This window comes from Oryza sativa, chromosome 6 (assembly GCF_034140825.1).
Source record: "Oryza sativa Japonica Group chromosome 6, ASM3414082v1".
NCBI classification, from domain to species: domain Eukaryota; kingdom Viridiplantae; phylum Streptophyta; class Magnoliopsida; order Poales; family Poaceae; genus Oryza; species Oryza sativa.
The window spans coordinates 29,000,254-29,024,012 of NC_089040.1; the positions used below are offsets into that span (position 1 = coordinate 29,000,254).

General features: G+C 40.6%; 5 protein-coding genes across 8 annotated transcripts; 4 read left to right on the forward strand and 1 right to left on the reverse strand.

Moving 5' to 3' along the window:
• The first annotated feature begins 240 nt into the window (after positions 1–240).
• LOC4341836 (uncharacterized) lies at positions 241–4,477 on the forward strand. Its single transcript, XM_015788822.3, has 9 exons — positions 241–367; positions 1,389–1,841; positions 2,016–2,190; positions 2,286–2,580; positions 2,743–2,815; positions 2,919–3,009; positions 3,370–3,449; positions 3,543–3,787; positions 3,911–4,477. The coding sequence occupies exons 1-8, from the start codon at positions 320–322 to the stop codon at positions 3,777–3,779; spliced, it is 1,452 nt and encodes a 483-aa protein (XP_015644308.1). The 5' UTR covers positions 241–319; the 3' UTR covers positions 3,780–3,787; positions 3,911–4,477.
• A 1,073-nt stretch (positions 4,478–5,550) lies between these two features.
• Positions 5,551–8,912, forward strand: LOC9268115 (probable 3-hydroxyisobutyrate dehydrogenase, mitochondrial). 4 transcript variants are annotated; one of them, XM_066311451.1, is made up of 11 exons: positions 5,551–5,641; positions 5,920–6,080; positions 6,143–6,366; positions 6,534–6,648; positions 6,912–7,062; positions 7,248–7,330; positions 7,453–7,548; positions 7,644–7,786; positions 7,887–7,971; positions 8,187–8,266; positions 8,364–8,912. In XM_066311451.1, the coding sequence occupies exons 3-11, from the start codon at positions 6,305–6,307 to the stop codon at positions 8,449–8,451; spliced, it is 903 nt and encodes a 300-aa protein (XP_066167548.1). In that variant the 5' UTR covers positions 5,551–5,641; positions 5,920–6,080; positions 6,143–6,304; the 3' UTR covers positions 8,452–8,912. The 4 variants fall into 4 exon arrangements, with proteins under 4 accessions (XP_066167548.1, XP_015641275.1, XP_015641276.1 ...); XM_015785789.3 differs by having other exon boundaries at positions 6,278–6,366; XM_015785790.3 differs by having other exon boundaries at positions 6,285–6,366.
• A 1,371-nt stretch (positions 8,913–10,283) lies between these two features.
• Positions 10,284–14,708, forward strand: LOC4341838 (geranylgeranyl transferase type-2 subunit alpha 1). Its single transcript, XM_015788696.3, has 8 exons — positions 10,284–10,556; positions 10,880–11,039; positions 11,312–11,478; positions 11,554–11,658; positions 12,126–12,893; positions 12,971–13,160; positions 13,792–13,969; positions 14,135–14,708. Exons 1-8 carry the CDS (start codon positions 10,441–10,443, stop codon positions 14,524–14,526), a joined length of 2,076 nt encoding a protein of 691 aa, XP_015644182.1. The 5' UTR covers positions 10,284–10,440; the 3' UTR covers positions 14,527–14,708.
• Positions 14,709–15,314: 606 nt separating this feature from the next.
• Positions 15,315–16,165, reverse strand: LOC4341839 (uncharacterized). Its single transcript, NM_001421708.1, has 2 exons — positions 16,089–16,165; positions 15,315–16,006 (listed from the first exon to the last, which is right to left on the reverse strand). The coding sequence occupies exon 2, from the start codon at positions 15,990–15,992 to the stop codon at positions 15,642–15,644; it is 351 nt and encodes a 116-aa protein (NP_001408637.1). The 5' UTR covers positions 15,993–16,006; positions 16,089–16,165; the 3' UTR covers positions 15,315–15,641.
• Positions 16,166–17,711: 1,546 nt separating this feature from the next.
• Positions 17,712–23,160, forward strand: LOC4341840 (zinc finger CCCH domain-containing protein 45-like). Its single transcript, NM_001421707.1, is given in 7 exon segments — positions 17,712–18,094; positions 18,641–19,063; positions 20,042–20,204; positions 20,300–20,410; positions 20,924–20,992; positions 21,146–21,232; positions 21,996–23,160. Coding segments are annotated over 7 exon segments (1,998 nt in total). The 5' UTR covers positions 17,712–17,735; the 3' UTR covers positions 22,782–23,160.
• The last annotated feature ends 599 nt before the right edge of the window (positions 23,161–23,759 follow it).

Here is a 23,759-nt window from a genome sequence, read left to right on the forward strand (position 1 = left end):
CATTACGTCTTAGAGTCCGTGCTACACCTGATCACTACAAATCTGTAGTCCGTTGCTTTTCTCTTTTCCTTTATCTCTTTAAAATATGTTTATAGCTGGCTTATAGCCTGCTAGTACTTGCTCTTTTATGATTAGGCCATAGAATATAAACAGTAATTCCGGCTTCTGAGGGGTTAGATGGAAAAAAAAAAGAACCATTTGCAAATTGCAAAAACGTCCTTTCTCCAGTTCTCCTCCCCTGAGCTTCTCCCAACAAGAACACCCACTTGCTCTCTTCCCCTCTCTCTCTCGCCCCTCGAATTCTGGCGGCGAAGCGTACATGGACAAAGCGGAGGAGGGCCAGTCTTCGGAGCCCGCCGATTCCGCGGTGAGGTTCTCCCACCCCAAGCAGCTCGACTCGCGTTTCTTTCCCCCGACTTTCCATGTTCTTTCTAGGATAGTTTTCGAGTAGTTCAACTTCTGATGGTTTCTTGGTTCCGTATGGGGGATGGCGAGACAATCTGTTCAGACCTGTTATCGCTGGGTGTTGCAGTTTAAATCCGTCTCTTAATTTCGTTGATCAGAGGCGAAAGTTGCGAAGCTTTGAGGGTGAATTGTGGCGGAGTTGGTGGAATGTTTGTGGATGCTCTTTTGCCGCATCTTTTTTTTATTCTCTTTTTTGGAAGATTTGATTTTTTAGGGAAGATCGAATGATTTGTTTCTTGCTTTTTCCCTTTATTAGGGCAGGTTTCCTCGATTGTAGTGAAAAGCTCGTGTTTGCCTACCCTGGTTTTCCTTGTACTTTGTCACATGAGCTAAAATTATACTAGATTCTACAGTAGTAGGTTTGCTGGCCTTTCTGACGAAATTGCATCACTGAAGTGTATTGCTATAAGTGTGATTATGTGGGTGCTAATCTTGATTTCTTCTTGTGAAAATGCGTTTTAAGTTTGTTGAATACATAGTCTTAGGATCGGGAGACCAGTTGTTTGTAATTCCATCACACAAATTATCTAGGTTACAGCTAATCCAAGCAAGGTAAGATTGGTAATGATATGTTCAGTTAGGTAGGTAGAGAATGAAGTAGGATGGACAGTAGAGATCATAGCTATGTTTTCGTCAAATTCTTAATGTGCGAATTTGAAGTTTTGGACTCAATGGAATAAATAAAGCCCTAAACAATTGACCCATAAGGCCATAAGGTACATGTCTGCTGGTGCTACTCCATGTGTGCTCGGTAGCTCAGATGATTGCCATGAGCTTCATTAAATTGTATCGGCTCAAGAATCACTATTTATCCCTGATGATTGATGCCTTTACCTTGTTCATATTCCATTAGTCTTGCAAGTTTAATTTAATGGAATTTATGTAGCATAGCTTGCTGATAATACTGTTTGCTGACTTTGTAGGCACCAGCCCAGGATGACAGTGTGCAAACTGCATCTGGGCATAATTCGCGAAGGCCAAACCTTTCTTTGCAAATACCAGCTAGGACCCTGGATAACCAAATAGGCACTTCAGCGAGAATTAATATATCCCCTAGCCCCAGCTCAACGAGAGCAGGATTGCCCCCGAGGCCTAATTCAACTAGAACAAAATCTTCTCTGAAGAGCATCATTCCGCAACAGAGTTTCAGGGCGAGAAGTTCAGCACAGGAAGGTGATCGGGCGATCCTTCTGGTTCCTGGGACACCATCAGAAGGGCAGCAGGATAATACATCAACGTTGAGATCATTTTCTTTTAGAAAAGTCATAAACTCATTATCCGCAAAACGTACACATTCTTTGCCAGTCACACCTATAGCAACTTCAGACAAAACTTCTTCTCCGGCAAATCAGATCAACAACCTACCAACCACAGATGTAAGTATATACATTTTTGTTCTGCATTTTTTATAAGAATTCCAGATAGATGGTACAGCTAGATAGTAGTATTTTCATGCTACCAGTCGGAAATGGGCTTACTGCCTTACAGTATGTTGCGCAAATATTTGTAGTTTTACTAAGTTTTCTTTAAATGGTTTTTGATGTTTGCAGGATCAAGATGTTCAAGCAAGAATTAGGCGCTCACTTTCAGTACCAGGAAATCGTAAAAACAGGAGTTTGAGGAGGGCGGATTCATTAGGTGTCATCCGTGTGATTCCAACAACTCCCCGACCTATCCCAGTTAATACAACTGCATCAAGTGATGGGATTGAGGAGACAGTGGATGGTATCTTCACTTCTAAGACTTTACTGCATCATTTTAATAGGACAAATTGTTTGCTTCTGAAACAGAATTGGTTCACTTTACTGAATTCTTGACAGTTCCTGGAGATGGAGGCAAAGATATCCCTGAAGAAGAGGCAGTCTGCAGAATTTGTCTAGTTGAACTAAATGAAGGAGGGGAAACACTTAAAATGGAGTGCAGCTGCAAAGGGGAACTTGCTCTTGCACACCAAGACTGCGCTGTCAAATGGTTTAGCATCAAGGGAAACAAGATATGTGATGTTTGTAAGCAAGAAGTTCAAAATTTGCCTGTCACTTTGTTGAGAATACCAACTCAAACTGCTAATAGGCGAGTAACAAATGGTGCTCATCAAAGAGCCTCTCAACAATACAGGTAAACGTGCTTTAGCTGTCTTGATTTATGAATTGTTGAAAAAGGAAGTACTGTTTTCAAATTATTTTTTTTCGTGGTAGATTCACTCTTGAAAAAAATAAATAAATAAGCATTCTGTGATCATTTTGCACGGTTGTGAAATTTAACTTTCAGTTATAACAGATTTTGGCAGGACATTCCAATTTTGGTCATGGTTAGCATGCTTGCATACTTCTGCTTCTTGGAACAACTTCTGGTTAGGGTCTCATTCTTATTTATATGCATGCAGAATGTCCCACTCTGCTTTTTCTTAGCTTGTGAAACCTCTCTAAATGGTGTTGATTCTTTAACTGAAACAGGTTACAGATTTGCTGTCACACGCACTGGCAATTTCGTTGCCTTTCTCATGCGTGTTGGGCCTCCTTTCTTCCATGATAGCATCCACCATGGGTAATGCACTGTCATCTTTACCGTTCAAAATTATTGTAGTTCGCACTTACAATGCCATAAGAGTAGTTAATGTATAGAGAAACTAAGGGCATTTCAAGCTTTCAGTATTTAATAAGTGGTAGAAGACCTAAACTGTAGTAATCACCCACTGTTCAGGTCTGTAGTCTGTACTCCAAATTTTTATCTAGTTTGTTAACTTGTGTAGTGAGTTCAAAACTTGTAATAGGAAAATAATGGTAGTTTAAACGATTTCAGTATTTCTGCAGAAGTAAATTATACCTACAAACTTAGGGTTCATTATTTGTTGCCTTTGGACTCCTTGCAACCATGACAATCCGATATTTCTTTTTGTCCGTACAGTAACCAAGAGTTATCTATGGGCCTATGCTTCGTTCCAGTTTGCTATTGTGATACTGTTTGCTCATATCTTCTACAATGTGGTAAGAAATTATTTCCCATGATTACATTTGATGCAGCTAATGTATTTCATCACTCTGCTCATTATCAATTTATCATCATCTTAAAACTTGCAGTTAAAAGTAAATCCAGTCCTTGCGGTCCTACTATCCTCATTCACTGGGTTTGGGATTGCTATCAGTGCGAACTCAATGCTAGTGGAATACTTGAGGTGGAGATCTAGGAGGAATCAACAGCTAGCTCAAACTGTCGATGATGGTCAGCGACAAGAACCTGGAAGTAATGCTGTAAATGAAAACAATGGTGATAGACAGCAAGCGCAGCATCGAGAATCTGGAGATAACATTGTATGACAATTCAGGTTTGTTATTTAAGACATTTATCAAGAATCTAAGACATATTTATCACATTTTTAACAAGAGACGAAAACTTCCACTGATATTTATGCATATCCTCACTGGGCTTTCGCTGTTGAATTGTGCAGATTAAGAAGCGCAATGAATGTGAATAGCTAGCTTTGATATGTTCAGTAGGTTTAGCTCGTCGAACTTCAGAATCACCTATGCAAGAATAGGAAACATGGAGCAAATTTCCAATGGCGACAGCATAAGATGATAAGAGGCTATGTGACAAGTGAGAACATGGAGAATGCGGCGGATATAGTTAGGCAACACAGAGAGCTGAACCAAACTATCCATTGTACACGGTATTAATTTAGCAGTTTGACATCATAAGGTGTGGTTTGTTCAGTGTAAGTTTAGTAGTTCTGGTCGTCTGGTATTACAAAATTACATCACGAAAGTGAGTGCAGCTAGTGGCTAGCCATACAGATATATATACAGGTATAGGTATGTGAAATACAGTTATACCAGCTTTTACAGTTCTGTAGTCTGTGTGAGGAGAAATGTGAAGGCAGAGAATTTTAGATAATGACATATTTCAGAGTTCTGAACTTAGAAATTATTCGGGTAAAAAAATAGAGAAGAACTGTATGCAGTGCGTGGGGATTGAATTGAAATGAAATATGGAAATGATGTTCGCTTCAAAGTAAGATTTGTGATTCTTTGTTCCGGTGGTTCTGCTCTGCATCGCTCGTGCTCAACAATTCAATAGTAGTTATTAATGTCATAATTCTTTTTAGCTGAGCATAGCTAAATTGTATTAAGAGGAAGAGGGTTGAGAAAAGTTACCATATCGACACTGATTTTATTTAGTTATAATTCGATTCTCCATTGAGTGTCTGCTGATAGATGCCTGTTCAGCAAAGATAAAATCGGTTAGGTGGGCTTGGAATATAATACAACTATTATCTCCGAGGCTCCAATCACAGATATAAGAAATATGCCATTTTTATTAAAAATTTATGAAAATAGTAAAATATTACAAAATGTGATAGTGGAAGATAAATCAGTATAAATTATAGTAGACGGAGAATTAACTAGTACAAAAGTTGATAGATGTAAAATAAACTAGTACAAAAGCTATGTCTAAAGATCACAAACAAATCACTTATATTTATGGACAAACCGTATAGCATAATCTTTTTTTAGGTGATATTTGGATACCAGGGATTAAACTTTAGTCACTGTCACATCAGATTTTTGACACTAATTTAAAGTATTAAATATATACTAATTACATATAAATGGAAATTAATTTGCGAGACGAATTTATTAAGCCTAATTAGACCATGATTTGATAATGCAGTGCGACAGTAAATATGTGCTAGTCATGTATTAATTAGGCTTAATAGATTCGTCTTGCGAATTAGCCTTTATCTATGTAATTAATTTTGTAAGTGGTCTACGTTAATACTCCAAATTAGTTCCAAAAATCTGATGTGATAGAGACTAAAGTTTAGCCATAGTATCCAAACACCATCTTAGAACTAGCATAATCTCTTATACTCCTATTTATGATGAGTATATATTTGAATGCGGTTAGGACTCCTTTTAAGCACAGATAACTTCACGCGAATCAGTTCAAGTTCCTGTAAAATTCACGCGAAAATTGCTCCATTCCAGAGGTGGAAGGATGCTGCTTTAAGATTGGCGTTATGCCACGTGGCACGATCTGAGTTAGGGGGACGGCCTCTAAAATGAGAAAGGAGAAAATTGAAGGGATATGGACGTGTGACACGGCGCTGTAATCCCATTCCCAACTCTTCGGCGGCTCACTCGATCAGCCTCTCCTCCTCTCTACCTGCCCCGCATCTGTAAGCCTCTCCTCGATTTTGATTCTTGTGCTGAATTTGATTTCCTCGTCGAATCCGCAGTTGCCATGACCATGATTCGATTCGGCCCGAGCAATTTTGCTCGCATGGCCAAAAAAGGAAAAATTCCTCCTTTCCCCCTAGTTCCCTGGAAAATGCGTTTTCTTGATTTGACCACCCCTCGGAATTAGTGGCGAATCAAATATGTTGGATAGCCCTGGAATTTTAACGGGCTTAGCATAGTGTAGACTGTAGAGTGAGTTGGTTGTTGGTTTTTGCAGCGAATATTTGGCCAGTAAAGCGAAAGTGAAGGGTTTGCAAATCGGCTAGCAGTTCAGAGAAAATGGGGGTTGTTGGATGGAGGGTTCGTTCGATGGTCCAACATTTGGGTTGGAACTGTCGCCGGGGCCTCTCGTCCGCTGCGGTTCAATCTCAGTTGGAGGTATCCTTTCTATCTTCTGTTCTTCGTTGCGGTATCGAAATGCTAAGATATCATTTTTACAGCTGTGCTTGTACTGTACCAGCTTGAATTTGACCAGAGCATGGTTAAAAGGGAGGAGGGCAAAATATTTGTTCTTCTTTTTTTTTTGACGCGTCACTGTATTGGTTTTCATGTGAGTTGTTGATACTTCTTCTCAGAATGTAGGATTCATAGGACTGGGAAATATGGGTGCCCATATGGCGAGGAACCTGGTAATGGCTGGATATAAAGTGACTGTTCATGATGTGTAAGTCCTTGCATATTTTCATTTTGGCAATTTTTTTTGTAGTCAAAGGTTTTTATTCTCCAAGTTTAGTTTGTTTATCAAGGAACTTATAAATATAAGCCTTCTGTCCCAGTATAATACAATGTTCTATGTTTGCCATCCAATGACCATTGAATATGTGATATCAGCAATGAGAATACCATGAAGAAATTCTCGGATGATGGAATTCCCACAAAACTGTCTCCACTTGAAGTGTCCAAGTCTAGTGATGTCGTAATTACGATGCTGCCTTCGTCTGCCCATGTAAGCTGGTTGAACCATGATATCCCCTTCTTTTCAATTCCTTTTACACTCTTAGTCTCTTACTACCTAGTTAGATCATGATATCAGAGAGTAATACCCTCGCATGTCCCGCATGTAGAAATCTGTATACCGTAGCTTGTTGCTGCATCGAACTTTTGCTCTAGAATTCTTAAAGAGATGGTGATGTATGAGTATTGTAGGTCAAAACTTTAAAAAACCCCTTTAGAATATTAAAATCTTACGTGTTCACAGATGTTTTTCAGGTATTAGATGTATACAATGGACGGAATGGTTTGCTTGCTAATGGGGGCTGCCTTGGACCTTGGTTGTATATAGATTCATCCACAGTTGATCCACAAACATCAAGGAAAATATCCATGGACATCTCAAGATGCACTTTGAAAGAAAAGAAAGGTTATATATTATAATAGCATATTAACCATGATTTGCTATTAGAAGTTCAAAACTTGGATAGTTGAATATATTGTATGTGGGAAAGATGGAGCAAAAGCTTCTTCATCTTTTAGCCCCGACAACAATTAAAACTGAAGTATATCTGAATATTTAAGGTGGTAATGTCACCTTTTGTGTATTTCCAGCCTATGCTGAAAAACCGATGATGCTGGATGCTCCTGTTTCCGGAGGTGTTCCTGCTGCAGAAGCTGGGAAACTCACTTTCATGGTATTCAATCCTTGCTTTTTCGTAACTTTGGTGTTATCACCAGGAATATACTTTGGTCGGACAGTTGCTACATTAGATGGAAGGATTTCTGTCTTATTTTGGTGCAAAGGAATGATATATAGGTAGGTGGTTCAGAAGAAGCATATCTAGCAGCAAAACCCTTACTTCTCTCAATGGGCAAAAAAACAATATATTGTGGCGGGGCTGGAAATGGCTCGGTAAGTTTTAGTAACTCTAGCTCTTCATTAAGATCTCTTCAAAACTGTTTGTGTACAGATGATTCAAGCTCACTTTTGATGCTCTATTTTTCAAGGTTGCAAAGATTTGTAACAACATGGCAATGGCCATCAGCATGCTTGGAGTCTCCGAAGCTTTTGCTCTTGGTCAGAATCTCGGCATCAAAGCTAGCGTTCTTACAGACATATTCAACTGCTCAAGTGCCCGCTGCTGGAGCAGGTATTGTGTGCTCTTCACCTGTCCTTTGTGGTTTGGGTTGCAGTTGACTTACAGGTTGAATAATCTGAAGTTTGCGTGCCCTTTCTATTGACTTAAACAGTGACACATATAACCCAGTTCCTGGAGTAATGATGGATGTGCCATCATCGAGGAACTATGATGGTGGTTTCACCTCCAAACTAATGGTATGATGCCAAGATACAGTACTCTCTGCTACATCAAATTAGTCATTGATTGTCAAAGACTGAGTTGTTGTGTCCTAAAAATTATAATTTTCTTCTCAACTGATTGGTAACCGATTAACCATTACTTTTATTCTTGAAGATATATAAAGAACAGAATTAGAACTATCTACACATTATCAGATCAAAGTAATTTAATCTTTTATGTTCTTTTGCAGACCAAAGATTTGGATTTGGCCATGGCCTCTGCATCTGGAGTTGGCTTCAATTGTCCCTTTGGTTCTCAGGCACTTGAAATGTAATTTTTTTTGCCCGTTTTCTAAACCAAAACTTCTCCAGAACCATACTATATTTTCTCTGCTCAATCGTTGCACAACTAACATTAGTTTTTGCAGTTACCGAAAGCTATGTGCTGATGGCTGTGAACTCAAGGACTTCTCATGTGCATTTCGCCACAACTATGCTGGCAAAGATGAAAATTGATCTTGTAGCTCTGCCACCTAACTTGCCACCTGTTAAAATAAATAAAGCAATAAAAAGTTGTGTGATTGAAGTGTACTCAGGCAAAGTTGGACTATCCTTTGTAAAGTGAATTATCTTAATTGACGCCTTTCAGCCTGTAAAATCAAATCCATTGGCTCAAAGCAAAGCTTTCTCTGACATTTGTACTAAATTGATTTTACTGAGGTATTGTCCCTCTTGTATTTTCAGGGCTGTGTCAACATAAAGTGTACTCTTGCTGCATTCGGACCAAGTATTCCATACTATGTGTAACAATGTAATTAGACATAGGCATCAAGTTCTGTATGTATGATCAGAAAATGTACACCAAGGAGAGCCCTGTGCTGTTGTGCACATATTGACATATTGTACAAAGAAATGTAGCAATCGCATTGCCAAGCAAATGACTTGATGAATAAGAACATCAGATTTGGCAGAATAAATGTAGGTTTCATTTTCAAATGTTATGTTAGTATATGTTTGGTAGAGTTATATAAGGATATACTCCGGACATCTTAAAAACAGTAACAAATATTGGCACCTCCTTTATGTATGTTTTATATTTTTATAATCTCACCGGTTTTAAATATACTACATCATTGACTTTTGAAACTATCCATCTTATCGGCAACACCGGTTTAATGTGATATAGTGTTCTATGAACAAGTTAGTATGTTACACAGTTTTAATGTTATAAAGTGTTCTATGGATCTGGAATTTGATTTGTGTTATGTGTGCATCTAACTTGTATTTAAAAAACTTGCATTATTACGAGTAAGGGAGTGTTTGGATAAGGGACTAAAATTTTAGGCCATGTCATATCGGATGTTTGGATACTAATTAGAAGTATTAAACATAGACTAGTGACAAAACCCATTCCATAACACTGGACTAATTCACGAGACGAATCTATTGAGCCTAATTAATTCACGATTAGCCTATGTGATGCTACAGGAAACATGTGCTAATTATGGATTAATTAGGCTTAAAAATTCTGTCTCGCGAATTAGCTCTCATTTATACAATTATTTTTATTATTAGTCTACGTTTAATACTTCTAATTAGTGTCCAAACATTTGATATGACAAAGACTAAAATTTAGTTCCTGGATCCAAATACCACCTAAGAAACACCAAATTCTTGCATATGAGTATTCTTGCAAATTATCTCCACTATAAAACAACCGGAGAATAGTTCAGCTACTTTTAAAGGTTAATGAATAAATAGTAAAATTTATTTGTGCCACCCTCTTTTATCAAAGTTTCAATTTGGATCATTATCTATTTTTTTCACTTTAGAGCACTTAGTTATATTTATTACAATTTGGACCACCCTAGGCCACATCTTCATACTATCAATGAGATCGATCACATTGGCATAGTTACAGCAACAAACTCATCCACCTTTGCGCAGGGGGTGTACCTTTATCTGGAAAGGACATCGTTGAAAAAAAAACGTGGAGGTGGAGTAAGGCCCTATTTGGGAGAGTTTAAGATTCTGAGAAGCAGCTGGTGAGAATCTGGAGAAACGCTTTTCATTTCTAGTTTATTTTTTGAATTCTACCGCTACAGCTTGGAGGAGTTCTAGAAGAATCTCTAACTATTAGCAATTCCCCCAAACAGATACTAAAATGTATTGTAACATGTAAAGTTAACTAGCCTAAAATAAAAATATTACATCAAGGTAGTCCAAAATAAAACTTGAAAAATATGGTCGATAGTGTATTCCACTCCTCATAAATAAAAGTAAAAAAAAATAGTATAGTTTGCCAGCAAAATGGTGTAGAAGTAGATTTCTCTTGAGGAAACCACAGTGAAGGTACTACTACTGCTTATCTCCAAGAACCAAGATCGAACTAGGCGGTGGACTTGGGGATTCTAAGTTCCAACAATCCAATCTCCTCCTCTTCCTCCTCTCCTTGAGATCCGATCCAATCCAACCCTGCGGCAGCCGCCTCGCCGGAGGAGGAGGATGCACGGCCGGCCTCGCCGCCCGGACAAGCCGGAGGACGCGGCGGCGGCGGAGGCCAAGGCCGCCAAGCTCCGCGTCCTCCAGGCACAGGTCCTGCACAACCACCACTCCCGCACGTAAGCATCCATCCATCCATCCATCCATCCTCCTTCTCCTCCCTTAGGGCCGCGCCTCCTCCAATGGCTCGTAAGATCGAATTCGATGGGTCTTTATGGCTCAGAAATTGGTATCCGTGGAGGATTTCAGGCCGAAAGATTCGATCTTGTTCTTCTTCTTCTGTTCAATTCTTCTTGTTTGATTCTAGTGCCTACTAAAGCTCTCACATTTTTGGCTTTCTTCTGTTCCAAAAGGTCTTAAGATTAGATTCAGGTTATCACGTTCGTAATTCAGTGACAGAATGATTGAATGAACTTGTTGTTTGGATCAATGGGACCTGCAGCTACACCAAGGAGGCACTCGGGCTGAGCTTCAAGCTGCTAGAGATTAATCCTGAGGCGTACACAGCATGGAACTACCGGAAGCTCGCGTTTCAGCACAACATTGGGGAGCTTTCCGAGCCGGAGGCCATCAAATCTGCCATTGATGATGAGCTCAGAGTGGTGAGCTTTGAACTTGTGATTAATTGTATAGAACATGCCACCATGGATCAGATTGTCCTGTGCTCTTCATTAGAGGCTATGCTTTCTCAAGAAACTAAATTAGTCATCTTTGTTGGGATCAAAACTCGGTCACAGAGACAGGAATAGCAATTACAGTTAGAAAATGCAAATGGTAGTGTCTAATAAGTATTGTGTTTCTATCATGATTTACCTGTTTCAAGTGTCAATGCAGTTGATTTGCTTATATGACCCTCAGCTATGAATTTTTGAAGGTAGAGGTTGCATTGAGGCAGAACCCAAAATCCTACGGGGCTTGGTATCACCGGAAGTGGTTGCTAAATCAAAAGCTCGCCCCAGTGGATTTCAAGTGTGAATTTGGCCTCTTGGATAAACTACTGAAGGTGGACGCAAGGAATTTCCATGGATGGAATTACCGCAGGTAAATTTACTTTATATTGGAAATTCAGACCCAGACTATCTGTTTGGAACCTTGGATTGATTTCCCCCTGGGCAGGTTCCTTGCCAGATTCATGGGGGTTCCAGAAGAGGAAGAGCTTAAGTACACTATGGATAAGATAAGTGACAACTTCAGTAATTACTCAGCATGGCATAATCGCAGGTATGCCGTAGTTAATATACATTTTTTCTAAATGCTCTTAGCACATGTCCATCTGGTGATGTTTGAACTTTTAATTGGAGTCAGTATATGGATCAAAACATATGCAACTAATAACAGTAGGTCAAGTGAACCCTTAACTACTAAAGTCCTGTGTCTTATGTTCTGTCTGTAGTAAAAGATTGCTCAAATCTGGTGAACAACTGAACTGACATTGATTTATAAATAATCAAGTGCTTATCATGTAAAACAACAGATTAACTTGAGGACTTGGCGTCTTAGATTAGCACTTAATTTTGGTACCCTGGCTTACTATCCTTAATTAGACTTAATTTGTTTTGAGAATTTGTATTATCCTTGTTGTTAGTGGTTTCCACAGTTGGTATTATGTTTACTCATCAGATCTTGGTAGTTACTTTTGTACGATATGTTAAGCTATATGCTTCAGTGTCTCACTCCATGTATTGCAGTATACTTCTGTCCAATCTGCTAATCAAACAGAGCAAGGGTTTCGAGTCAAAGCAGAAGATCTTTTCAGAGGAGTTTGAACTTGTAACTCAGGCCCTTTTTACAGACCCAAGTGATCAAAGTGGATGGTTCTATCACCTTTGGCTTTTAGCTCAGACATCTAGTCCAGAGAATCCACAGCTGATTGCTTCGTGGCCTTCTAATGGTTCAAACCTCAGTTTATCTTCCTTGAGCTCCATTTGTTGTTACTCACTGAAGGAAGGGATTCTACCAATTGTTCTTTATTTTAATGAGCCTGTGAAAGGGTTAAGTTCATCGAGTGTGAGCTTGAATTCTGATTTGGTGGTTAGTAAGAACATTCAGTGGAGGCCCCTTTCAGTAACAGATTCTGGACATTCTAACTGTTGGGTCACTTATCTTGAAGTATCAAACTTGGAATGTAACAGTTTGCAGCAATTTTCAGTTGAAGTAAGCATAACCAATTCAGATGAAATTGTGTCCAGAAGCGGCTCTAATTATAACTGTCCCGTGCATTTCTCATTTACCTTTGAACTCAGCAACAATGATAGTACAGCCAAGGATATTGATCCAATTCATGAACTAATCTCCTGGGATTTCTCAGAGCCACTCCTGTCTCATGTAAACCCCAGTTGTATCTGTTTTGAGCAGTTAAAGATCACTAATTCATTGGTTCACAAGGAGTCAAATTGGCATTTGGAGAGACTATCTGATGAAATAGACCTATTTAGAGAATTGCACGATGACAATAGGTTAGGCCATTTCACTCTTTTGCATCTTTTGCTTAATTTGTTTGGCTTCCCTTTTCACATTATGCCCTATTTCTCAGCAAGTTTGCAAAGTTGACATTAGCACGCTTATTGCTTGCCTGTGCTGCAATAAAGTCCCGTGGAAGTTCTCTTGTTGAAAGGAAGGGATACTGTGAAGAGTCGCTCGGGCTCTTTAATGACTTGATCGACCTGGATCCATCTCATAAAAGGTACTACGAGGATGAGCGGAGCCTAGTCTTAATGGATCAGGTAACATCAACTCATATGAAAAACTATGAATTTCCCAGTTACCACTAATCTGACTGGTTTATTTTGGCCAAAGGGATCATTATGATTTATGGAAACCATCAACTAAAATTTTGTGAATCAATATCTCACCATTTTATCATCTTTCATGCATGAACAGATTATTTGCAAGAAATATCTTGTATCGGAGATAGATGATGCCTTTCTCTTTGGCTTTTCTTTTTTAAAAAAATATTGTGTGCTTGTATTTGTGAGGATGACGTAAAGTGAAATTACAACAGGCTGGCCTTTTACATATTCTAATTCGCTGCAAGTTTGTTGTATTATGTTTGTATAAATATAAATACATTGTTCTAAGTCAATGAGTAGACTAATCATCTACATGCCCCTTGAAACCATGTAGTTATGCCGGTAAAATAATTCTCTTAACGCTTCGAACTTTTCTGGTTTACAGTTTTTGCAGATTACGACCAGTCATGTTTGAAAGTTAGAACTGTAACAGCGTTAATGCATAGATGAATTATGCCTAGTTCTTTTTTTTTAACATAAAAAGTGACCCGTTTCTATTAACTGTCATTCAAATCTTATTTAGAGCATACAATACGCTGCTATCTAACAGAACATTTCCTTGCAGTTAACATGTGACATGGAGGCTTTCAAGAAATACTGTTCAGTCAAAGCTCTACCAAAGTTAGCTCCATTAAACCATGTTCAGCTTTGCAGATTATCTTTAACGCGTATTGGATTTGCTGAACGCTTGTTGTGGGTCCAAATGCTGGACCTAAGCCACAACAACCTCAGATCGATTGAAGGTGAGACCTTTTCATACCTTGTAATAACTCATTTTCTCTACTTCAGAAGCATTAATGTCAGTATAACAGGTTCTGTAAATTAGCTTATCAAATGCGAGTGCCAAGCTAACAGATGTATCAAACCAACTTCCATCTTTAAAGAGACTAATTTGTTGGTGATTTCAGGTTTGGAGGCTTTGCAGCAGCTTGTATGCTTGAACCTCGGCAACAACCAGATCAGTAGTTTCACAGCACTTGAACCACTCACGAAGATAATTTCTTTGAAAGTACTGGATTTATCTTGCAACGAGATTGGAACTCACCCAATCGACACAACCCGGTACATCTGCCCATCTCCATTCTCACATAGAGTTGAAGCATGTGAAGCTTTTGAAGAATGCCGGAAGAAAAATATTAACGTGGAGGAATTCTGGGATGCCATACTGTTCTTCAAACATGTGAATTTGGTACAGCTTTGCCTTGAAGGAAATGCAGTTACCAACAAGGAGAACTTAAGAACTCTTGTGGTGACACTCAATCCATCTCTAAAATGGCTTGATGGCAAATTTGTTCATTAGCTGTCTGTCTTATACAAACTTTGGATAGGATGGTCATGTTGTATACTGTTTCATTATCGGTTTTTAGGAACATTAGGTGGCAATTTTTGTATGGCCCATTTCACCATTTGTACTGGAATACTGGGTTTCAAAGCAAATTTGAGACACGATCATGGTAATTGCAGAGTTCTTTCTGCTTTGAACGAGTGAATTGTTAAAAATGATGGTATTGCAGAGTAGAAGAAATTCATCGTCTTTCACGATGCGCGATCAGTTTGGAGTCTGGGTATGGACTTACATGATGAACTTCCCTGCTAATATGGACAATCAATTCTGTGCTATCATCTAAAAATATGCTACTATCAAAGAACAAAAATCCACATGGACTAAGCCTGGTTATAATAGCTCACCAATTGCAATTACTAACAAAAAAGAAAGTGATCTTGCCACTCTGTGAGACATCCCAAACAGGAGTTTTGCAAACATGCTTAATACACTTTGACCTTTGATGACTTCTTGAATAAACAGGTAGTACTAGCAGATGTACTCTACACAGCATCAGTTAAAATCCTACTCCAAATTTAACATAAACCATCAAGTTGACCGAAGAACTGCTGGGCAGTAAACAGGCTGAAGTGAAATGCATCCAGTAGCATTTCTGATCTGTTCTGTTGTACAGGAGTGAAATGCTATCCAAAAACAAAAATCCACATGAACTAAGCCTGATTATAATAGCTCACCAAATTGCAGTTACTAACAAAAAGAAGTGATCTTGCCACTTTGCAAGCCTGTTGATACACTTTGTTTATGGCTTTTTATAAATAAATAAACAGGAAACAAATATACTTTACACAGCATCAGTTAAAATCCCACTGAAGAACTCTCGGCCAGTAAACTGACCGTAGTGAGATGCAACCAGTAGCAGTATATCACTGATCTGTTCTGTTCTACAGACTACAGGAGTGAAAGATGAACAGCAACCCATATGACAGAAATGATAGCAAATTAATCCACAGCAAAAATATTTTCATACATAAGTTCATCCAAGGCTGAAAAGCTAGTTTATTAGCTATTGCAATCAGAAAAAAAGAGTAAAAAAAAAAAGCTAGAGAAGCATATGTATATCTCATTCATCTTCACCTGTCGAGAGAGAGGAGCGACATGCTCTCCTCGACGGCGCAGTCGACATGGCAGGAGGAGCGGCAGGCGGCCGGGATGAGGATGAGGCCGAGGCCGCGCTGCTCCGCGGGTGAAGACGACGGCGAAGACGGCGACCGCCGCCGCGCGCTGGTCCTGTACTCCACGGCGTCCTGGAGGAGGATGTTCCCCTGCTTGTCGACGCAGTGGAACAGCCCGAGGAAGTAGCGCCCGTCGTTCACCCCCACCAGCATCCTCCGGAACAGCATCTTCCTCAGCTTCTCCACGTGCGGCGACGAGCCGCCGCCGCCGGTGGTTTCAGCATCGGGGGCGGAGATGACGTCGGGCATGGGGGATGCCAGATCTAGAAGAGAAGCTGAGGGTTGAGGCGGATTCGAGAGAGAGGTGGTGCGTACGTACGGATGGATGGATGGATGCTCGCTCACCTGCGGCGAGGATTAGGCGGCGGCGCTCGGCGGCGGCGGCGGCGGCGACGAGGAGACGGGCGTCAGGGGAGGCCGACGATGGAGCAAAGGAGTGAGAGGCCAATTAAGATGGTGGGCTTTGCGGAATCCGGCCCAACCAGCTCTCGATTCAATTGAGGTCAATACGCGTTAGGAATAAGTTCATTTTAGGTCCCCTCAATTTGTCGCTGAGTCTGAAATTCGTCCCTACACCAAAATACCGGGTATAGTCCATCCTCTAACTCACAATACCGTGTCAACTTTGGTCTCTAGACAGTATAGTGGCTGGTTTTGGCTGACATGGCAAGTTGGACCCACGCGGATCCCACTTATCAGCAACCAGCTCGTCTCCCTCTTCTCTCTTCCTCCTCCTCCTCCTCTCTCCTTGCTAGCTAAGTGACGCCTGACTCTGGACGTGTATGCTCAGGTGCTCCACCCTCGGAGGATGAGTGGCGCGACGAAGAGCACGACGGAGCGGCACATGTGGTGGCGGCGGGGACGAGGCAAACTAGAGCGAGTGGAATAGTAGGAACGCCCAGTGCGCAAGGTCCGCACAACGAGACCGCACGAGGAGGCGACCACCTTGCGGGGCTCAACCTCTTGCTCGACGTCAACGCGCCTCCGCCCGCCTACCGCTCCGCGACGCCCTCGCTGACACTACCACAGGCGGCCATGCTTCCCACTCGCACACTGGTGGCAGCAATTATGCGGTAGATCTTGTAGTTCAAGATGTCATGCTCGCCGGATTTGTACGTGATGAGGCCGAGGGAGCCTCATGATAGAACCCTCCAAAGTTTGTGTTAAACATGTCATTTTCATGAAAATTGCAATGAAATTCTAGAGTCCAATCCTCTGTTTCAAAGGGTTTAATAGGAATTTTCTCACACGCAATTCAAATCCTTTCAAAATCTCAAACTTATGCATAAAATATTTTCCTTGTCTCCTCAATCTTCTCTTTTGATGAATACGAGCTAACTCCAACTACTCATTCTTGCCCTTTAGAAATCCAGCAATCACCCAATGTGCTCGAGCTCTATCGTCGATCATAATATATCTAAGATAAGAAATTATATAATTATCCGTTTTATATTATAAGACGTTTTGACTTTTTTTTTTCCTATTTAAACCTTTTAGTTTAATTAAATTTATAGAAAGATAAAGCAATATTTTCAACACAAAAGAAACATATTATCAAAATTTATTAAATATTAGTTTTAATGAATCTAATTTTATATTGTAGATTTTAATTTTTTTCATAAACTTGATCAAATTTAAAAAGTTTGAAAAAAATCAAAGCGAATTATAATATAAATCGGAGCTAATAATACCGAACAATATGAGATGGTGGGCACTTTTTTTTGTCACAAAATAAACTGTTAACGAAATTTTAGAAGCCATCTTAAGTTAGGAACAGTTTCTTTTTTTAGAACTAGTTAGGAACACTTATTGTCCAAACTCTACATCGAACCAGCCCGCCATTCCGATTCCAGGATTCACGATTCCCGGGTTCCCGATTCCCATTCCGAACTCCCAATTCCGATTCGGTTCTAAAATGAAACCTTCCACATGAGTCCCAAGTCCCAACTCCCAACCGGGGCAAAAAACCCTAAAAATTCTCTCTCCCCCACCATGGACGACGGCGACCTCAGCTTCGACTTCGAGGGCGGCCTCGACCAGCCCCCCGCCGGCGGCGGCGGCGGCCCCGCGCCGCACTCGTCCGACCCCGGGGGCGTGGGCGGGGGCGGCGGCGGCGGCGGCCCCGGGGATGGCGGCGGGCACGGCCGCGGCCGCGGCCGCGGCAGCTACCGGCCGACGGTGTGCCGGCACTGGCTCCGCGGCCTGTGCATGAAGGGGGAGGCCTGCGGGTTCCTGCACCAGTTCGACAAGGCCCGGATGCCCGTGTGCCGCTTCTTCCGCGACTTCGGCGAGTGCCGCGAGCCCGACTGCGCATACAAGCACTCCTACGACGATGTCAAGGAGTGCAACATGTGAGATCCTCGATCCCCCAGATTTCGTTTTGCTATGTTATAAGTTTTTAGCGTATCTTTGATCCAGGGGTAAGATATTCATCACTGTGAATGATTCGTTTGTTAGCTCTTGGGTTGGAGGTCTTGTGTAGTTGACGAAATTTTTGGGTGGAATTTAGCAAGTGCGATCTCTTAACTTGGCCGCGATTGAGTCTGCGTGTCTTTGTGGTTGTCAACCTGGCTGTCAATGGGTATAATCACCTATTGATTCTCTGTTGTTTGATTCCATTTGGTAGAGTTTAGTGAACTCTGTTTGTTTTCTCATTGTTGCTCATAGAAGCTTACTTTCAAGATACTATGGAAATGCCATGTAGTTGACATTTTGTTGCAATGTTAATAACCATATCATTTATGGAACATGGTAGAGTGATAGATGATGGAACTGTCATACAGATGCACCATCACAGAAAAGGAGTTTGTTTATTGTGGTAGTCATGTGTTTAAATGAATATGATGTTACTGAAAAATATATCTGACACTTATATGTTAACCTGTGCTGCTTTGCAGGTACAAGATGGGCTTTTGCCCTAATGGTCCTAATTGCCGGTACAAGCATGTTAAGCTACCAGGGCCACCACCTCCTGTTGAGGAAGTTCTGCAGAAGATTTTGCAGATTCGCTCTTTCAATAAATTCAATCAGCATAGGCACAATAACTATAATCAGCAAGGGGAGAGACCTCAACATCCACAGGGTTCAGGTTTACCTAACCAAAATAGTATAGATAATACTACAACCACAACCGCTCAGCCTGCTGTTGGACAGCAAGCACAAACTACAAATCAACAGCCACCACAGCAGCAGCAGCAGCAACAACAACAACAACAACAACAACAGAAGCCAAATACAAATGACCAAGTCCAATCTGTTCCAAATGGCTCGTCGAATCAAGCCACTAGAATTGCAACGCCCCTTCCACAAGGGCCATCTAGGTGTGTGTGGAGTTTCTAGTAAATATTGTAAAGCTTCTAGCATACTCTGAAAATGATACACGTAGTCTCAGACTCTCAGTTACGATAGAACATAGTATTAAACAGCAAATATGTTATCTCTTCTGACATTTGGTAATAAAATGTACTTATTTGTGAAATCTCTTTTTGCATTCTCCTAGACAGACTGATAGCAAAATGTTGTGATCATCTTTTTGCTAATTACACAAGTTGCTAGTTATTATTATTTCTTTTTCTCGGTACTGTTAACTAGTTGTAGCTACCTCAAGGTTGGTTCCACATTGTTTAGCACTTTAGAAGAAGTGTGCTTCCTATCAATCTATCATTGTTGCCAAGTTTAAACTTTGTATAGTAGGATTTCATGATGGGAAGTTTGAGTAAGGATACCACATGAAAGTTTCATAAACAGTTAGTTTTGAAAAAATATGATCTGGTAAGCCATAGCATGCCGTGTCCATGGTAGTAGCAAGCCTCGGCAATTTCTGGAGGGAATATACATTTTACTTTGACCTATGGAATTTAAATGTTGTATGCTTTAGTTCAAATTAGTGCTTGTGTTGTTCTCAGATTGAACCAACTATGTAGTTATTTGGTTATTAGCTATTACACTGATGCTGGTGTAGATTTTGGCAGCCTATATTTATAGTCTTTCTGAGTCTCTCAACGATGTGCTTTAGTACTTAGAAATCCAACATCTCATGCAATGTCTAAATTGTCAATATTGCAAAACCAACAGCTTTCACTTGCTACTATCCTTGTGGCCAAATAATTGTTAGTATTTTATTACCTAATGTTTTGTATAGTTAAAGGTAGCATTCACCCTTATCTTGGTACTCCCATCGGGAATAACTTAATGCTTTTCCAGCTAGAAGTTCTGCTTGATTGTTTCATGGTGTCAAGTGTCTTCTGGTACTATAATAGTTCTCTAATCAAGTCTTTGGTTGGTAATGTAAAAATCAGGTACTTCATTGTCAAGAGTTGCAATAGGGAGAATCTGGAGATATCAGTTCAGCAGGGCATTTGGGCTACCCAAAGGAGTAATGAGGCTAAACTTAATGAAGCCTTTGAATCCATTGAGAATGTTATTTTGATATTCTCAATCAATAGAACTCGTAATTTCCAGGTAAAGTGGAGGTTTCATTTTCCCTATGAATATTGAATGTGTATTGGGAATGACAGTTTGAAGTCATACTACTTAACCATGTTATGTTTTTCAAGGGTTGTGCAAAGATGACTTCTAGGATTGGTGGCTACATTGGTGGTGGAAATTGGAAATCTGCTCATGGAACGGCACATTATGGTCGGAACTTCTCCATACAATGGCTTAAGGTACACCTTTCTTTGTACTACTGTTTTTAATTGTAGCTCATGGAACATAGGGCCTTAGTTATGATAAAGCAAATTATATGGTCGTGAATTGTTATCACACTACATAGAAATATGGTCCTCATAATTTTGATAACGCTAGCTGGTACTGCTAAAGATACAATACTAGCTTAACTAAATTTCCCTCCCGGATATTTTAAACTGCTGAGACAAGATTATGAAGATGTTATTACTGAGCAAATATCAAATATCTACGGTCTTCATTAGCTTGCTATGAAATTCTTTAGGTTCAGATTATCTATTCATAATGGATATTCTGTCCGTTCATTTGACAGATAAATAGCTAGATCTTTTGTTGGCTTTAGCCCTTTCAAAGTTTCTAGCATGTTGATGAATCTTATATTAAACTGTTGATTGCAATGGTGTCTATTGATTTATCTTGTATCTTTTATACGTGAACATATTATGTTTTCTATCATCATTGTGCATCTGTTTACAACAGTTTTTGCACTGCAGCTCTGTGAACTGTCATTTCAGAAAACACATCATCTGCGCAATCCATACAATGACAATCTCCCCGTTAAGGTATGGCGCATCACTAACTAAATGCTACTTCTGTATATGATTATGGAAGAAAGTTATGCAATGGTGTGCTCCTTAGGTTTCAGCATGTAATTCTTCATCCAAATCCTTGAGAGTTCATGACTGAACTGCTTAATTCACTTTTGGCTTATGCAGATCAGCCGAGATTGCCAGGAATTAGAACCCTTCATTGGTGAGCAATTGGCTTCACTGCTTTATCTAGAACCAGACAGCGAGCTGACGGTATGCCATGCATTTCTTAATTTTTATTAAATCAGAATTTCATACTAAATTATTATGGCGAACATCTCTATATGCATTAGCTTCCTTTTTTCTTGTGGGCATTCCTCCAGCTTACACCATTGCAGTTAACACCACAATTGGGTTACACATGACTTTGCTTTGGGCTAATATCCTGCAATAATGATCATGGTTCTAAATTGCAGATATGTAGAAAAAATCCATACTGTAGTATCGTTTGCTGTTGTCAAGTCAATGCCTGTTGATGTGTTGTCACACTTGTGATGTACTTCTTAGACTAATCCAATCATGATGAAGGAACCATAATTCAAAAAACACCACCATATTTAAGTTGTCAGAATTGTTTTGGAAAGAAATAGAGGGCAAAGACACAGCAATTATTATCTTGCAGTGTTAAGGAAAGATAACAACTGCATCCTCTAGGTTGACTAAAATTTAAAGGACGATTTGCTTGCATTTAGTCAGATAGGAATTACCTTTGGGTTCAGAACACACTCTCTTATAAAGATAAACTGCAATAGCAAGTTTTATGGTTGCCGTACTGTTTTACTGGAAGAAAGATATTGTGGTAAAGTGAATAATTGTTATTATGATCTATCTTGAGCTGACTGATTCCTTGTCTAAGGCGTAAATGATTTATCTACTTGCTTTTAAAAACATTTTTCCATGTACTGCTTTTTCTTATTTTGACCTATTGAGGTGATGTAATGCCCACCGCTGGCTGATATTTTTTATCTTGGTTTAGGCTATACTAATTGCAGCGGAGGCCAAGAAAGAAGAAGAAAAGGCTAAAGGAGTTAGTGCTGATGAGGCAGCTGACAATCAAGATATTGTGCTGTTTGATGACAATGAAGAAGAGGAGGAAGAGGAAAGCGAGGAGGAAGAAGAGGGCAATGGCCAAGAATCTCAAGGAAGGGGAAGAGGAAGAGGGATGATGTGGCCACCTCAAATGCCAATGCTGCGTGGTGTTGGGCCAATGATGGGAGGGCGTGGCTTCCCTCCCAACATGATCGGCGACGGTTTTGGTTTTGGTGGTGGTTTTGGTATGCCTGATCCTTTTGGTGTGCCTCGTGGTTTTCCTCCATTTGGCCCAAGATTCCCTGGTGACTTCGCTAGAGGAGGTCCTATGCCTGGTATGGTCTTCCCCGGCAGGCCCCCACAACCTGGGGGCATGTTTCCTATGGGGCTAGAAATGATGATGGGTCCTGGTCGTGGACCGCTAATGGGAGGCTTGGGAATGGGTGGGCCTGGACGGCCAAATCGACCCGTTGGTATGGCTCCCTTCATGCCCCCACCACCTCCACCAAATAACCGTGGCACGAAGCGGGAGCAAAGAAGGCCAGGTGGTGAGAGGGGTGACAGGTATGAGACAACTTCAGATCAGGGAAGCAGGGGTCATGACGCCACTGGGAATTCTGGAGCAGAAGGAGCCAGGTCGCAGTCTGGGGACAGATACGGTAGAAGCGCCCTCCGAGACGATGACAGTGAGAGTGACGAGGAAGCAGCGCCCAGGAGGTCGCGGAAACGATAAGGCGAGATTGAGCACCTTTGATCCATGAAGATAGATTGTGTGCTCTCTGTTGAGAGCGCATTGAAACCTGAGCAGTTGAAACGTTTAGAAAGTTCTCTGTTTATTATCAACACACTCAGATTAGAACAAAAATGGCCAAATTACTGAATCTGTATTACTGGGCACTGAGTGTGGTCATGTTTGCCAATGGAGTTTTTTACTCGGGCAACAGGTAGATGAGCTCGTTCTGTAACAGACTGATCTTAAGCCGTTTGTTTTGATTTTTAGAATGTAGTACACAACATGATGAGAGGATGATATATTGGTTTGTGCATACTGTGATGATGATTTGTTAAAGGGCCCCCATGGCCAAAATTCAATTCATTTATCTTTACTTCCATGTCATTTTTCTGCCTGGGTAGAATCTGCGAGATTTTGAACATGGACAGGTAGATTCTTGGTGTTCATTTCACCTGTGACTGTGACCATGACCAACCAGCAGACGACAAAATGTTTTTTTGGAGTTTTGACGCCATGCTGTCGCCGACGGCGAGGTACCCAATCTATCTATCCATCGATCTGTCTTATCTACCTGTCTGTCTATCTGCATTGAACCACTTGTCTAGTTGCGTGTTCTAACCTCCAAAGCTTCCATTGCTGTGGATGGAGGAAAGGGCAGTGAGAGAGTAGTGAGGATGAGGCCAAGATCTGAGGAGGAGCAAAGGCAGATAGATGGGCCCAGGGCAAGAGATCTGAGTGAGATGGAGGAATCATCAAGAGATTGTTGTGGGGAGAGCAAGATGCCCAAATCCTTCAAAAATAAAAAGAGTGGGTGGTGTGTGTTATTGCACTCCACATGCTCTTCCACCTTTAAACTTGTCACAATCACACAACCAAAACCAAAGCTAATTCACCACCCACTATAGTCAAAGTCCTACACTATACACATCCCTTGGGAGCACCATTGAGCCAAGAACTATGTGCTTATGTAGACATGTA

Coding starts and splice junctions, on each gene's coding strand:
- LOC4341836 (XM_015788822.3), top strand. CDS start 320: ATGGACAAAGCGGAGGAGGGCCAGTCTTCGGAGCCCGCCGATTCCGCG. Junction 2,816..2,918: donor GCTTCTTGGAACAACTTCTG/GTTAGGGTCTCA, acceptor TAACTGAAACAG/GTTACAGATTTGCTGTCACA. Junction 3,010..3,369: donor CATGATAGCATCCACCATGG/GTAATGCACTGT, acceptor TTGTCCGTACAG/TAACCAAGAGTTATCTATGG.
- LOC9268115 (XM_015785789.3), top strand. CDS start 5,982: ATGGGGGTTGTTGGATGGAGGGTTCGTTCGATGGTCCAACATTTGGGT. Junction 6,081..6,277: donor CGGTTCAATCTCAGTTGGAG/GTATCCTTTCTA, acceptor ACTTCTTCTCAG/AATGTAGGATTCATAGGACT. Junction 7,549..7,643: donor GCGGGGCTGGAAATGGCTCG/GTAAGTTTTAGT, acceptor CTATTTTTCAAG/GTTGCAAAGATTTGTAACAA.
- LOC4341838 (XM_015788696.3), top strand. CDS start 10,441: ATGCACGGCCGGCCTCGCCGCCCGGACAAGCCGGAGGACGCGGCGGCG. Junction 11,479..11,553: donor CATGGATGGAATTACCGCAG/GTAAATTTACTT, acceptor CCCCCTGGGCAG/GTTCCTTGCCAGATTCATGG. Junction 12,894..12,970: donor GAATTGCACGATGACAATAG/GTTAGGCCATTT, acceptor CCTATTTCTCAG/CAAGTTTGCAAAGTTGACAT.
- LOC4341839 (NM_001421708.1), bottom strand. CDS start 15,992: ATGCCCGACGTCATCTCCGCCCCCGATGCTGAAACCACCGGCGGCGGC.